We start from the raw sequence: 16,471 nt of genomic DNA on the forward strand, positions 1-16,471 counted from the left end.
CCTCTGATCAGTTTGCCTCTCACTTTGTCTCCTGATGAGTGTGGATAGACTACGATGTCTATGAACCAGTGGACTTCTGCTAATAACGAATCCCCTACACACCATGTATACTACTTTTTTCCTTATATCTTCATATGATAAGCTGAAAAATATATGACTCCTATAGTTCAGAGTGTCTTCACAAAGTAAAGGCATGAAAACTGCATTCCAAAACAGTCTGTCTATTTTCTTGTGGGGTTGGTCTTTGCACATTAAGGTTCTGATGCATGGTTGGTCTTCTGCTTCATGTAGCCATGGACTCAAATTCAAACATGCTCTCACAGGAATCTAAAGCGTTGTGTTCAAGGAAACAGAAGTGAACTTCAAACTGTAGCAGTGGCTAAACCGTGGACACACTTTTGTGTTTGCATATCCACAACCTGAACTAATAAAGAAAATGAGGGAAGTGCACATTTCGACCGCACAGGGTGCTCTTGTTGACATGAGCTGGACTGCGACTATTTTTGTAAACAGACTGCAAAGATTTTCAATCTGGGTTGCCCAACCCTGGCCAGCATCCAAGTCGCACTTTGATTGCAACATTCGCCAGGTCTGGTCACAGATTCACAGCGGCTCCCCGTAATTTCTATCTCCGCCCTGTAGCCCAAAATCACATCACCAGGGTTCCTGCACTGCAAAGCTTTTTAAAACAAATCTTTCAACCAGAGCAGAATATTACAGCCAACAGTTTTCTGTGTGTGTGTGTGTTGTATTATCTTCTTTATAAATGCAAATGAAAAATTCCTGGATTACATAACAGGTACAGGGAGTGCTACAGGCAAAACCCACAGCCAGAGTGTCAAGCACCAATATGTCCCTAATTCTGCGCGAGAGGGGGAACACCTGGGCCTTTGAGCGCACACACCGAGGTGGAGTGTGACACTCGGGGACATACCAGGGACCCAGGCTGGGAAGCAGAGGGAGGGAGATGTCATAATTAATTTCAAGTCCCTCTCTAATGGGTTTAATCAGAGGCTTTACAATTCAGATGGAGGTTCGATAGTTTTAATTTAAAAACACAGCTGAAACAAAGCAGCCTACAACCGAAAGGACTAAATGGAGTCCCCTCCTACCGACAGCCTCAGCACCTCTTAAATCAATTAGGTACAGCAACCCAGTGAGTTTATCTGTTCCAAAGGAGAGAAGACAGAAACCCACTAATTAAGCTGAAATTAAACAGGAGGAGGCTGTAGTGGAGAAGTAATAACTAGCAGCCCACAGTCTTACGACTTCTTAGGGAGAGAGAGAGACAGCGAGGCCTCTGCCAGCAACCCTACAGAGTTATGATGAGTGGGCTATTCTACAGCAATCAAAGGAGGCATCTGCATATTTCAACGCCATCAGAAGCTGGCACGCGTGTGACGCGGGGTGACATCAGGTTGCACTGTGGGATGGGGGTCCTGTTTTTCTGGCCGCAAAAGGCAGCCAAAGTAACAATTCACCAAGGCCCGCAGCGCACTGGAGGCAGGGCGGGAGGGGGCGAGTGCGGAGGAGAGAAAGGAAGTGAAGCAGGTGCAGAACTCTCCATGTCGGAACACAAAGTGCTGCCTGCCTTAATAGCACTTGGCATAGCTGTCATGCAAAGCGCCAGCACAGAGTTCAGGCCTCTTTAGTACAGAATAAATCAGGATGACTCCTTTATTTTATCATGGCACCAACTCCGTAAATTTAATTTCTTTGCCCACACATGCACGCACACACACACACACACATGTACAGGCATGCCCAGACACACACTCACACCATATATAATTTTGCGCATTACTGGACATTTGCCAAAAAAGTGCCTTCAACACAACTCCAGCACTACTTTTTATTCATGAACCAGGTATAAGGTGGAGGTGGATATCAATGAAAAGGTTAATCCCTAAGGCAGAGCACTGACTGGGCCTCCCGAAGGCCCCGCAACACAAATGCATCCGTCCCCGCAGGCGTGCACGCACGCCATCGTGACAAGAGCATTGTTAGCGATGCCTCTCCACATTCTTGACAATCGAACGGCTGGGAGGTCTCGCAGCCTCAATCGTACCGGAGGTGCAGGAAAAAAGAAACCCACGAAACACGGAATCTTTCCGCAAGGCGTCGTATAGATCTGAAAACCGCACCGCATATCTCGCCGTTAAAGCTCATAATGAAAAGATAATACAAAACAGATGAAGTTTCCACGATTGAATCAGCATTTTTTACCGCGCTCGGTCAAGAGAAGAGAGAGTTGCGGAAGTGTGAGGTGAAAGCCTATGGATTTTGGCAGCGGAAGACAGAGGACTCTAGGCAATCAACCTTCATCTGGAAACAGGAGCAAAAAAAGATAATGAGATGAGAGCCACTGGCGTCGGGTGGTTTTGCGGAGCATCCCACGGCCAGGGAGGAGGTCACGCGTCCACGGAGTGACGCAGATGTGTGTTGAATATGCCCAGCCTCTGAGAGTCACAATGAGGAGACCCTATACGGGGTCACTGTACAGGTGCCAGTCTCCTCACGTGGGTTAAAAAGGGAAAAAAAAGCCAGATGTCTTTGCATGTTCAAGGAGCTAATGGTTGTCGTCTGGATCAATAAACACAACAACGAAGGGGGCAGGTGCCCTCAAAAATCATAATGGTGACATCACATCAAACAGCATTCTCGTTGTTTTGCCGTGGATACAACCTCTATGAAGAGGACGCGCTACTTGTCGCGACTACGCAACATAAATAACTATCTAAATATGCCAGGCTGATTTGCATGTCAAACCGCTTTTGCATGCAATTGAGCGGAGAGACCATACATGAAAAACAGCTGTGTAAACTTGTAGTTTCATCTTCCCCACAGGCTTGAAAAAGTTTCATGAGTACTACTCCACATGCAAGCTACTTGGTTCACCTTGTAACGAAAAAATAACATATCACAAAAACTACCCCTGTAACAAATGTAAACACGGCCCATTATTGAAGCTACACAACATTAATAAACAGCTCCGGGAAGTGACCTCCACGGGCTGTGCTCCGCTAGTTGTTATGAGAAAGAACACTCACTGAGGTAGTTAACGCTGAAGTAGAACAGAGCGCAGTAATGTGGACCAATTCATGCGGCTAATTAATCTACACGGGTTTCCTACGCAGCAATAAACAGCAGAAAAGGACCCCTCTAGTGCAAGCCAAGTGGGGAAGACGACAGGCCGGAGCTACTGCTCCGGCACAGATCCTGAATCCTTTCGTTAGACCATAGAATGGACATGAGGTAGCACAAATACAATCTGTGTAATCATCACTTGTTTTATTTAAGTCATCAGTGAAACGAGACACAAGGCGATAAGGCATTAGTCATTTTCACTGACATCATTTTGCATCTTACTGAAACGCCCACTGCTAACCAACTCCATTAGTACGTGAGGAAAGAGCGGTGTGGATTATATTTTGCCTTAATTTCCCCCAAGCCGCGCCATTCTGCAGTTGGCCAGTGGAACAAATCCACACACTGAGGGACCTAGAGGAAATCATTACCTTCCCATTCAGCATAAAGCAGTAGAACCTGACAGTAAATTAGTCATATGTGTTCACCAGTTCTGAGTCATAATTGCTTTTAGGAATTGCTTTTCCCTGCAATGGGAGGACAAATGGAGAATTACCTTTCGGCGGTTAATAAAAGAAAGAATTATTCTTATTTACGCTCCCGGCATCACGCAGGACTCCCACGGGTTCAAGACTACCTGCACGCGAGCGCATTCAGCATTTCGGTGTGATTGACGCCTGGCGGTTTATTCTGATTCCCGAGTAATAACTTCAAGTGACTGCTGACAAAATTCAAAGTAACAGCCTATGGTGTTTTTTTTTTTTTTAAAACTTTTATGGTAAGTGTGTGGACCACGTAAACATTTGTGAAAACAAGGCATTAAGTTCCTTTTTTCTCTGGTTCTGTGGCTGCCAGTAATTACACAGCGTTCATTTGTTTGGACCGTGTTCTGTCGGTCCACGTCACGTAGAGCTGTGCCTCAGTGGCAGCAGCTACCTCCACAAGCTTCCAGTCTGTCACTGCAAAAGGCTCAACGCGCCGCGGGGAAACATCCACCTTGTAACATCAGAGAGATAAAATAATTCACAAAGACAATCTGCGACCCAGAGAATTCCATTTAAGATGTGCCCAGCACTCCAACTGCCATAATATATCGGTACCACGGCTCCATCGCCCAAAACAGATGGCGCCAGGAAGGAGGCCCAAGACCTATCTTTGAAACGGTCTCAATGGATCAGGGAACAGAGAATTCAAAAAACCTTCCCTCACACAGGATGAGAACAACATGGGCAGAATTCACAGAACCAGAACGTAATTTTTTTTAACCAGATCAGGACTTGCCAATTCCTTTCAGTGGGTTTGCACAAAGCCGCGGATGGAGCCAAGTTATGCACCGCCTGCACTCAGGCACAAAAAGTAACCCAATGCAAGAAGAGAAATTAATAACTTCCCGAACCGAACCAGACTTCTAAACCCCCAATTCTGAAACTTCAGCATGCTTAAAATTCTGCACCTATTGTGACACCTTACAGCACTGCCATCTTCGATCAGAATTCAGAAGCACCCTAAATACATTCCACGTGCTCCGAATTCATCAACTGGTTAGCAGCACGCAGAAGAGAACAAAAGGCTACTTCATCCAATCCCGGGGGAACCGAAATTGTGTCTCCCTGCATGCAGGCCGACCACCTCATGGCCACCACATCCCCCATCCCCACCCCCCCAGTCCAAATACAAATTTTTAATGGCTTTTAAGGCGAGTACACACGCGTCTAAATCACTGTGTGTGTTCCAGGTGGCTGCACAAAATTCTAAAAAAAATGTCAAACTCAAGAGAGCACCCCCTCTTTGTTAATCACCGCCCTCCTGGTCCCCTTCCAATGCGTCTCTGCCTCATTTTGGGCTATTTTCCACTTTCCTTTAAGAGACTGTTTAAAAAGAAACACCTGTTCAGAAAACACTACAATCGACACACAATGCCTGCGTCCAAAGATCCCACTGCGGTTCTCTAGCATGCTAGACCATCACAGCGTTATGGTCAGATTTCAAAAGCAAGAACTACAGCCACCCAATAAATTGAACCTCAGCACACAAAAGGTAATTTGTTCGTAAGCAGTAATTTTGGCATTTGTGGGGGGGTCACTGAAAGAGGTTAATGCCGCCGAGGCTCAATTGAGCCATCTTGGACTTTGTGCTTTTGTGCTTACTCTTTCTGTGCAGGGATAATCAGCTCTGCCTCCCATGCAGCCTGTTCCGCAGCAGGTCCTGGTTAACCAGGTGCAGCGAGGCCGGGCTGCTCCGAAAACTGATGCGCACCCCTCCTGCTCCCCAGCGTCAGGGTGCCGCCTGTGTTTCACAGGGAATGTCTGCCCTTCATCCATTCTCTTGGACCTTCCCGAACCTTTAGCGCCTGGCCTTCCTCTCCTGTTTCACGGGGATCCTGTGGCTCTACACGGCAGCCTCCTGATCCACCCTAAGGCCCGGTACTGTCAGAAATCAGACAAAGCCTGGCAAAGCAGTGGAGAACAGCACTCTGCTGATCCTCAAACGGTTAATTACCAACCGGGAAGAAAAACCCCTCACTATCTCTATTTCTGCAATTGCCCTCTGCAGCACAGCTACATTGGTATCTATATTTCAGTTCCTTAAACATTGTTTTACAACATTTGATGGCCTTTGAACCATATGAACCAGGCTGTGTAGGACTGATTCCAATGTCAGGCAGTTAATGGTTTTTGCTGTATACTCTACAGAAAGACATGCTCCTTTCATTGTTGGAAAAAAAATCAAATAACTGCAGTAACAAATACAGCACAAACTGAAAGCAGTGACTGGTAGCACAAATCCTGTTCATTTTGACATTAAAACACACCCTGTAAAGCAGCATGCCAGGTTTGAGTTCCATGCTTTCAGGACCTGCTCATGCAGATGCACTCGTGACAGGCATGGATAAGACCATGCCTCAGCCAGGACTTCCTTTCTGCACTGAAAGGAAAGGATCCTTTAAACCAATCCACTTCCTGGACCAGTCTCAACAATATTGGAAAAAACATAATAACTGTGTGTGGAAAGGAGACTCCAGATTCATGCCTGAAGCACTAACTACACAGTTAAAAATATTATGAGAACAGTCTGACTCAAGAGTGGGAAAATTATTGAGAAGAAGAAAGCTGGAAATTAGAGAAGGCGAGAGAGAGGATAACAAGAAAATGAGTTCCTATCACACTACAACATCAAAAAAAAAAGTTCACCTGCAGACCAAAGGAAAATCAGATTTATGTTGTAGTTTCAGGAACCTCCAATTGAGACCATTATCTGGGTCAACACAAAGGAGGTGATGCATATAAAGGGGACTGAATTTGCGGGCCTTTTTTGTTTGCTCCTCTCAGTGAAATTACCCTTTGTTTCACATTGACACAGAACACTGCATTTGCCATCTGTCCAGCAGAGAGAGTGCATTACCAGACAATGGGGGAGCAGCAGTGCATGATGGGTCCACCGACAGGGGCTGGAGAGCAGCCCGGGGAGTCAGGGGCCCACCGCTGCGCAGGTGTGTCAAACAGACGCTCTGCGCATCTCGCCACTTCCCACACAGGGGGGCGTGCTGCTGAGCCACACACACACACACACGTTGTCCCTTTCCGTCTCTCTGACTCTCTCGCTCTGTGGAGCTCTCCATCTCTGCTGCTCCATCAATTTCTCTGTCTTCCTTTCTTTCTCTCCCTCCCTCTCCCTCTACCCTCCCTCCCTCCCTCTCCCCCCTCTCACACACACTCACTCCATTAACTTAAAAATTACAATATATATCACAGATCCCTTAGTGTAGAAAGCCAAGATGCAAGGTTTTATCATTTTAAACAAACCACAAGAAACATTTTCACAGCACACATTTGAGATAATGTTGATTTTAGCATGTAAAGCACAGCCAATTACTAGATATTTACATTTATGTCAAAGTCCTTCCACATTTCCATGTCATACTGAGACCAGGAACAAAAACTTGAGAAAACACCTTTCCCTGACAAACAACTGCTTAGCCTCAGAGCAAATAATCACTCCCAACATTAGCTATCTGCAAGTTACAGAGAGTTTATTATCGAGAATGATTTGAGAGAGACTTCCACACACACAGCAAAGGTAACCCAAAGCCATGTTCACGATCTCCTGATATCACTCGGTCTGCCCCCCTCCTAGGCCAGTGCAGTTTGAAACAGCAGTAAGCCAGCTCGCGGGAGGCCTGAACTTTAGTTCAGCAGGGGGAACCCAGCAGGCCGCAGCGCGAGACGTTTCAGAAATGATTAAATAAAGCATGTGCCATTCATCTTAGAGGGGGTTTGCACAGCAGCGCCGACGTGCATTACAATGCCAGACACGACGCACGCAATCAAACAGTCACTCAGCAAAGACGGTAATGACACAGCCGCCATATGAATTCTCGGGAAGAGAAGCAGGAGGAATGTTCTGAGGAGGTGCGAGAGAAAGATAAGTAACCTTGAACACTTGGCAAAGGCAGAACAGATTGTGCTTGAGCTTAAGTTTTTTTTCCCCATTTATAATGAGCCGTTCATGATGCCTTCGTTTCATTTAATTCAAATCAGCAACATACTTAGCGAAACTCGCATTCTGACGATTCGCGTGATCCCTTCCGGGTGAATGCCAGTTCATGGGAGGGTCTGATGAAGGCACTTTCTCAGTGTAGGTCATCTTAACCACAGGCTGGCTGCTTTGTTTCACTCTAAGTGTACACATCAACATTCTACACGGCCTACAACCTTTCACTCAGATACAGATGCCTGGTTCCTGTACAGCATCTCCATCAGCATTCCAACAACTGGTTGGTCTCGAACACCGATCAGGAAAGGTTTGCTCGGAATATACATTGTCATAGTGGGAATTCCTTACTCTTTCTAGGGCTACTTAGAGGAACAGATGTGTCACCATTAAGTCTGCATATGAGAAGCACCACATGACAAGCCAGAGCATATCCACCGGCTATCGTATCAGTGCGGCAACAGTGGGAGGTGAGTGTGCTTAGTCAACAAGGGTCAGTGAAAGGTGATGAGGGGGAACTCAATTCCCCCACCTTCAGTTTGTTTCAAAACCTACACTGGACAATTCAAGCAGCCGTTACCTTTTTCCCCTTATTTATATGACATAATTCATTCATGATGGTGTTTTACTGCAAAAGTGAAGACCTTGCTTCAAGCGATCACAGTTAGGGACAAATATAAACTCAAAGCTTTAGGGTAGGATTCAGAGCTACACCCAGGAGGGTGTGGGTTCTCAACTCGCAGCCCTGGCAGCGGTGCTCTTTGAGGTGCTGTACTGCTCCCCTAATTTAGGGCAGAACTCAGTCATTGTCTTCAGCCATGAAGATCAAATGGAGATTGTCACTGAACACGGCCATTTCTCCCCAATATCACCGAATGTGGTAAGGGTCAAGGAAAGAGGAAACACGCTTATCATGTGATCTGTGATACGGTGCAAATTGTGAAACTTTTCTCGTGCCGTGCAGAGTGCACCACAGCCTGAGAGGCTACTCAAAACAGAAATGGGCCGTTTCCCCAAGATCGCTCGGGATGTTGGTATCCGAGGCCACGAAGCCGGAGCATACACAATGTTTCAGTATGCTGTACACCCCTGCCACAACTTCAGGTCCAGCCGCAAAAAGAACTGCCTTGATTATGTGGAGATTGCCGGCAAAGATGGGCTATGTGTAAGTATCTGCACTTAAACAGCACAGATGCCTCTAAGGAGAACAAAAAGAAACAGCTGCAGAGAAGCAGCAGAAATGAAAAAACAGGGCTGTACTTGTCAATAAAAGCCAGGAAAGCTTTTTTTTCCCTGTCAACACATTTGGTCTGTTAACAAGGACACATGGTAAGAAAAAAAAACACTCATTACGACTTGTAAAGTCCCAAACGTCTGTTGAGTCAGCCTATTAATAGAGATGGTGAGGAGGTGATGAGCCTGACAGAGGCGCAGGACCTGCCGTGACGCATTGTTGCGGTGCATGGGGGGGGGGGGGGGTGTTGTAGGGGTGTGTGCAGCATTAGCGGAGAGAAAAGGTGCGTGGGTCCTTAAATAAACACACAGCCCGGCTTCCCCCGCACCCTGACGTGCGCACCGGCTCTCTCTCAGCTCTCTCCCTCGCTGGCTGGCTGCGAGCAATCTGCAGCAGGACTCTGCTTTTCCGAGCGCGGAGCCAACCCGGCAGCTCATAAACAGCTCCCAGCTTTAATGGAGAGCTCGGGCTGATTAAAAACCCTTTTTTATCCTCACGACAGAAGACGAGATCCTTTTGTTATTGGAGCTCCGCTTTCTGCCTCCCTCTCTCTGTCTCTCCCTCCTCCCTCCCTCTATTCTTTTCCCTGCAACATTACTGCACTTAGGGAAAAGTGTTTCATTTGCCTCTTCGATTCAGTTATTTTCTTAGAAAGTCTTTCTTTCTTGGCACGCAGACAAGAGCAGGTGTAAGACTGAATAGCTCATTACAAAACAGAACTATCTCGTTATATTTGTGCATATATATCATACACGCACACACACGCACATGCACACACACACACACACACACTCTCTCTCTATAACAATTCCTATATATTATCAGGGGAATGTTAGGTGAGTAAATTAAAAATAGCATTGATTATCATATCACTTTCCTGTTTCCCAAAACTGCTGGATTCCAGGGTGCTAAAGAGACAACAGGAAAACATACATATTACATCAATTACCATTCAGCTGCAGAAGAGAGGTAAACAAGCGAGGCCCATTAAAACAGAGCGACTCGGTTTTTTAAACTCCAAGGTCTTCCTTCTTCTGACGGTATTCAGCTGAGATACTTTTCCCATATTAAACAGCTTTATTTTGACAAAACTTTTAACGGCTAGACAGGAGAATTCAAAATCGACAAGACAAAGGGAAAATAAGACACTCTCCCCAGGCGGCAGGTTTCAGTTCTAAATGTAGGTCTACTCAGAGTGCGTGTGGTTACTGAGGTAGAGATGTGTGCGTGTTGGTGGGGGGGGGGGAGGGGGGGGTTCACGATCAGTGTGACGGAAGGCTTTAACTGGCTAACAATGAAGGCAGCTTCACAATGGCATCTCCTTCCAATGTATACATTTAGCCACTTGGCAGACGCTCTTATCCTGAGCAAAGGAACAAAAGTGCACACAGTAAGGCATCCTGAAGGACAGAACATGCAAGGGGCGACAGACCATATCTCAATGTGTCAACCCGTCACGCAGTGCTATAATAACTGGTGCCACGCTGAATACAGAATAAGCGTCACAATAAAACACTCCAAATCCTAGTCTAAAAGGGTGATAACACCCAGCAGTAACACAAAAAAGGAAAGACCTGGGTCACTTAACAAGGTAGAGTTTAAGGCACCTAAATTAAGCTGTCAGTATGTGACCTAACACCAGGGGTCATAACCAATTTTAATTCCACTTCGTTCTGAAGTGTGTCTGTGGACGCGGCTGGAAGTCACAGTCTGTAAGACGGCGGCATCCCCTTTGGCTGGAGGAAACAGGGCCTTTGTGCCGGCCCAAGTCACAGCTGCACTGCAGGAAGCTGAGCCACAGGAAGAGGCATTTCCTTATCTCGCAAACCTCTGGCTGAAATAGGCACCCAAAAATACACACTCCTCACTGTACGCCATGAATCACCAAGCAACGTTATGATGGCCCCAGTGACTGTAACACTTCCGTCACCCCGGCACGCTCAAATTCCGCAAAGCATTAAAATTAAGACTCCAGTGACTGCTTTGCGGTATGCACTTTCACAGACCAACAGACCCGCAGCATAGATACACAGCATTTTATTTTTCATTGTTCAGCATTAGTCACTTTAACACCCATCTGACCTCCAGACAAACACATTTTTGAAGTCGCCTTTCACATAAAGCAGCAACATGTTATCTATAACATAAGAAAATGCAACAAATATCAATGAAATACCAATAAAAAATTTATCCCTTAGTGCGAATATCTGGCTCCTCTCAACGTTTTTTGTTGTTCTCGTATCTGTTGTTTAAGCTGCTACAGTAGTCGCACCAAGGACAGCTACTGCAAAGTCGTCAAGAAGTCCTTTGATCTTCCCTGACTCCATCAGACAAAAACAAGACTGCAGACACGTGCAGATCAGAATAAACTTCAGACTGTTTGGAATGTGCATGCCACTGACAAACAATAGATGTTCACAGTACTGCAGGTTACCTGCTCATATGTGAGGGCCTCAGATTAAACCGGTTCCTTTTTGGTCCAGGCTTAACCCCTGCCCCATACAGGGACCTCAGGGGAGGTCTGAGAACAAGAAAAGCCAAACCAGAGGCAGAATTTTAAACATTTCTGTGGAATTTGTGACATCCAAAGTAACAGCAAGTTCAGCTGTTTTTTTTCTTCCTTTCTGGCCTTAAGGTAAGATGCAAGTCTCCAGAGATGACAAAATGATTTAGGTGTCATTTTGTCAGAATGGACAGTCCAAAGGAACAAATTCCAAACCATGAGGTGAAAAAGCTAAAAGCTTTAATGGAGGACCTGACCCACTGCTGATGGGATGGGCTGTTAGTTGCTATTAAGAGCTCCAAGGGAATCAGAGACTTCAACTGGAGTTTTCGTCTTGAGCTACTGTCTCAGGCATCGCGTGTTTTTGCCTGTACCACCACCAAAACACCGGTGATACGATGATGCAACCCTCCGACACCACACCAAATGATGAAGTTTACCCTCAAAAAGTAGAACTGGCAAAACGGAGTTCTCTTGATTGTATGCGTAAGCAAACAGACATTTCAGCGAGTTGAAACAGGAATGCGAAAGGTATCACCTGGCAAGCACGACGCAGCCGCAAGTGCAGCTGATGTAACAACTTGTTCGGGGCATTCCACGACAGCAGATGAGCAATCTGCTTTCACTGGTCTATTTCACGGCTCTGAAATGTAACCATGATAAAAAAGAACCACCGGACCTGAATACTGATTAAAAACTCGCAACAATATGGATAACATTCCCATTCTATTACGAGGATTTAAAAAGGAATCGTGCTTCTAAATGCAAGACCAAGTATTCCACTCATTTCTTACATTCCATTATTGTCATTTAGCAGACACTCTTATCCTTACTCACATACATTACAATCTTGACATGTTATCCATTTATACAGGTGAATATTTACTGAGGCAAATCTGGGTTAAGTACCTTGCCCAAGGGTACAAACAAACACCACTATGCTACACTGCTGCCCCCTCATTATGTAGATATATGTAGATATATATATATATATATATATATATATATATATATATATATATATATATATATATACATATATATACACACGCTGTCGTCCAACACTTGCGTGCAGCTTTTTTCACGCTGCGAGTCACACTGCGCACCACAATGGGGCAGACGCTCACTGGAGGATAGGCGCCGCTCCGCTCATCTCATCTGACCAACTCTCAGGTGCCTTATGAACCGCGGGGTGCCTGAGAGGAGTGAGACGAGTGGAACCCCGGCCAACCTGGCCACCCCTGTCTACAGCAAGACAAAGTCAGTTTGCTCCGCCACCGCAGGATCCAGGTCATCACTGGATAATGACATGGCTGGGATCAAACCCGGGCTATAGAGCTCAGCTTACAACAAAATTGGTTTGTTTAAATTGTGAGAAATTGTCAGTGGAAGAAATTCTGAATCACAATCAAGAACACTCCAACCTGGGCAACTTCATGAACAGCATGAAAACTATGGGTTCAACACAAACATTCCCATTTTATCCACTGTCATCACAAACTGCAAGACAGATGTACAGCCCTTTGACTTTCATGGCGTACAGCTCCTGCCGTCATTAACCACAGGCAAAAGTCAATGAAGTGTTACAGATAACAAAACCATTTGGCATTGGCATACTGAGATGTAGCGAGCCATCTTAAATTTTTTTGTTGCTTATCACTATAACACTATCCATGCTCATCATCACTTATGTCAGAAACCAGCTGTGGCACCAATATTCAGGAGAAAGCTACCTGGCTAGCTAGCTTCTTGATCGCAATATAGTAAATGGTGTTTTAACATCTTTACAGAAACACTAAAACAAAGAGATTATATTGATGAGGGGACTGTTAAAATCACGGGTTATGCAAGTAATGCTAACAGAACAAAGCAGACAGTCTGGGTAGGGTTTTGACATGTGATTACTTCTGTTGAAAACTGGTTAATCCCATTTTGAGCAACTAAGCTCTGGGAGATGAACACGCAATTAACACTTTCCAGAGGGTTAAATGTACCACATATAACTATATCTTTTAAAATGATGGCTGCCCTTTTCCAATGGTTCTTACAGTTTTACCTTTTCTTCATTCAGCCCATCGAGGCAGAATAGCAGTGTACACTTGTACATTACATCATTGTCATTTAGCAGACGCTCTTAACTAGAGCGACTTTCATAGGTTACAGTTTTTTGACATGTTATCCATTTATACAGTTGGATGTTTACTGAGGCAACTGTGGGTTAAGTACCTTGCCCAAGGATATAACAGCAGTGTCCCAGTGGGGAATCGAACCAGCAACCTTTTGGTTAGAAGCCCTGCTCCTCACCACTATGCTACACTGCTGCCCTCAATTCACTCACACTCCCATTAGATACAGCCATGGTGCTGCTTTGGCATCTGAGGACACGTGTTGCCCCACTCGTTAAAGTCCAGGTAAAGGCTCAGTGTTTTTAAAGCGGCCCTGCTGATCGCACACTTGGGCAGCTGTTTCACTCACTTCAAAGTTCCTCAAACCTTTTCAAACACTGATCCCAAAACCCCACAAAAGCCTTCACATTAGAAGAAGTGAGAGTGGACAGCAAAACAAAGACATCGTGTAAGGGAGGAAAGCGGTGCAACGGCTCTGCCTGAGGAAGCCTTCCCTTGCACCTCACGCTAAAATAATCCAGCGATGGGTCCTGGCACGGGGTAATTACATTACTGCTCTTCAGTATTTACAGTGAGAAAAGAATGCTGGCCCTTCCCTCTTCATTCACCAAGGAAAGTGAGACAGCTTCTCCAGGTCACCTGTTATCACACTGCACGGCATCTATGTGGCGCCCAGCAGTTCTCACTGCTATATTACAATGTGTCTTCCTCAAACTCTTCAAAAAAAAAATCCCTACGGGAGATGGTATTTTTGGGTGTGTCTTTTGGTTTGCTTCCCACAAAATGACCCGGCTTCAGCCTTTGATGGTGTCTACAATTACAGCAGCTGACCACACCCTCCCTTTGCTGCACGTTCGAGAGCTGCCTCGTTCAGGTTCCCAGTGGGCTAAGCTGCACCTCTAGAGGCGGGCTCGGGTGCAGACGAAAACGCGAGCAGCGCGGGGTCAAAACTGCGCAAAACACACTTCTCATTTTAATAAGCGCCTGATTCATAGACGCACTGCTGAGCAAATGCACATCCGCGTATATCACGTCCCTGCTCCCATTCACTTTTCAGACTCACTGCAAAGTGTCCAGAAATCCGTAGATTTTAAGCCTTCAGGAGGTCACAAGTACAAGGTAATAAATAAATGACTGCTACTTCTATTTTTTCCAGATGATAACTTTATTACCATATGGTGAAAGTACGAGCACTACAGTTTTTTTCTCTTTTTTTGCCTCAGCACCGCAAGAGAACACAAATAGACTGACGAGCTATATGCTAAACAGCTATTCGCCTATCAGCGCCTTCATTGTATACGCACAGGGACCACGGTGCTATTTTTAAATCCTACGCTGTGCACGCTATATTAGTATTACACCGTAATTTCCTTTACATACACCACCCATCTACTTTAATTACATAGCTACCATAATTTACTGATAAACAAAACAAACAGGTCTACACCATTTTACGTGCCCTTTCTTCCTGTAGATTTACTGAACAGAGGTGATGAGGAAGTTTTTCACAATTACATGAAGTACAGAACCAAATACCAGAGGCGGTGTGATGAGGCATCTGGTGTGTCTTGGGCCTTCTGAATATTCTTTCAGTTAATTTATACGTGCAGATGCACTGATTACTGCACTGTACTACACGCATTCCGAAAACACAAAACAGCCTTTAGGATATTCATATAAAGACAACCGTAGTTTTCATCCCACTTCCATTACTTAGGGGGGGGGGGCTGTTTTGAATTCTGATTCTGCAAGAATTCCCTAGTACCTTTTTAAAACGGACACAAATACATATTTCAGAGCATCAAAACAGTACAGGATTACGGGTCGGCCATCCGCGGCGGTAGAACGCAATCAATACCTTGGTGCAGCACTTCGGAGTCAATTTTATGACAAACCAGCGTTTACTTCAAATCACTGAGCAGTAACCGAATTCTAAAACTTGAAATGTGACGTGAAAAAGTAAAGTGGTAGAAATAACTTTGGGGGAAAATGGAAAGTGTGCAACTAGTACATAAAATACATGAGAAATACAATTGTAGGCTATACTGTGATTGTAGGAACATGAACTTCTATAGGCGGTACCTCTCCATGATTTGCAAAATCGCTTTTCCAGTAATTTAAAAGCAACGTTGTTGTTTTATTTGTAAGGTAAAGGTGCTCTTAAACTAGTTCAGAATGTTTTCAAAACTCCGTAATCCTGCCGAGGCCCAGCCGTCAGGATACAGTGTTGCAACTAGGCGCGCCTCTGTCAATTCCCAGTCCACAGCTAGCATTATTAACTTACAAAGACACGGCTTTCCCCGCTTAACACAGATTCAAAACTAGAGACAGACCTCGCTGTTGTTCAAGTTACAGACTTGAACTCGTATTTGCATTTACGATTATCTAGGAATTGTCCCCAGATGTTTCTAAAACACCGTCGGGCCTTTCCGGATACTGTGGGAAGTTCGGGATGGGAAAGTGCGAGAATACATTATAATCACCATTCTTCCCAAAACTTGAGCAATCGGATGCTACTAGCTTGTGGAACATGTAAGTCTCAATCTTACTCACCAACACCGTACTTTTCCTTTTTCGTGGGGACCCAGCGAGACATTCTCACGAGTTTGACGAAACTTTTTCGTTAGTGTATCTGGTGCGCTGTTTGTAGTTCCTTGTGTGACTCCAGATTTTCTGTCTTTTTTGTTTTTACTATTTGTGCCGAGAGCCACACCGAGCCGCCATTTTCCACCAGTAACTGGGAGAACCACAAGGGGGTACAATGAGAACAGCAGAAAACTTTTTTCATCATGTGGTGTTACGCGTCACTGTGAAAACTAGTATGACAATCCGCAGATCCGCATAATGTGACTTAACGAAGGTGAGGTCATACTGTTAGTTATTTCTGTGACAGTTCAATAAAAATCGGTGATTTTCTGTGATCAACCATAAGAAGCTGTTATTTTGTTTTTTCTTTGCACTCAGGAGAGATTGCTGTTGTTTTTTCTGTTTTGTTTTCATAAAGCATGCATCTTCTACATGAAAGGTTAC

General features: G+C 45.1%; 1 protein-coding gene across 2 annotated transcripts in view; it reads right to left on the reverse strand.

The window, feature by feature from the left end:
* The window catches only part of dock1 (dedicator of cytokinesis 1), a 250,829-nt gene extending 234,652 nt beyond the window's left edge, over nucleotides 1-16,177 (reverse strand). For both annotated transcript variants that reach the window (XM_036532118.1, XM_036532109.1), the window contains exon 1: nucleotides 15,995-16,177. In XM_036532118.1, coding sequence (XP_036388011.1) covers nucleotides 15,995-16,037 — 43 coding nt within the window. In that variant the 5' untranslated portion in view covers nucleotides 16,038-16,177. The remainder of the gene's footprint in view (nucleotides 1-15,994) is intronic.
* Nucleotides 16,178-16,471: the final 294 nt, after the last annotated feature.

This window comes from Megalops cyprinoides, chromosome 1 (genome assembly GCF_013368585.1).
Source record: "Megalops cyprinoides isolate fMegCyp1 chromosome 1, fMegCyp1.pri, whole genome shotgun sequence".
NCBI lineage: Eukaryota > Metazoa > Chordata > Actinopteri > Elopiformes > Megalopidae > Megalops > Megalops cyprinoides.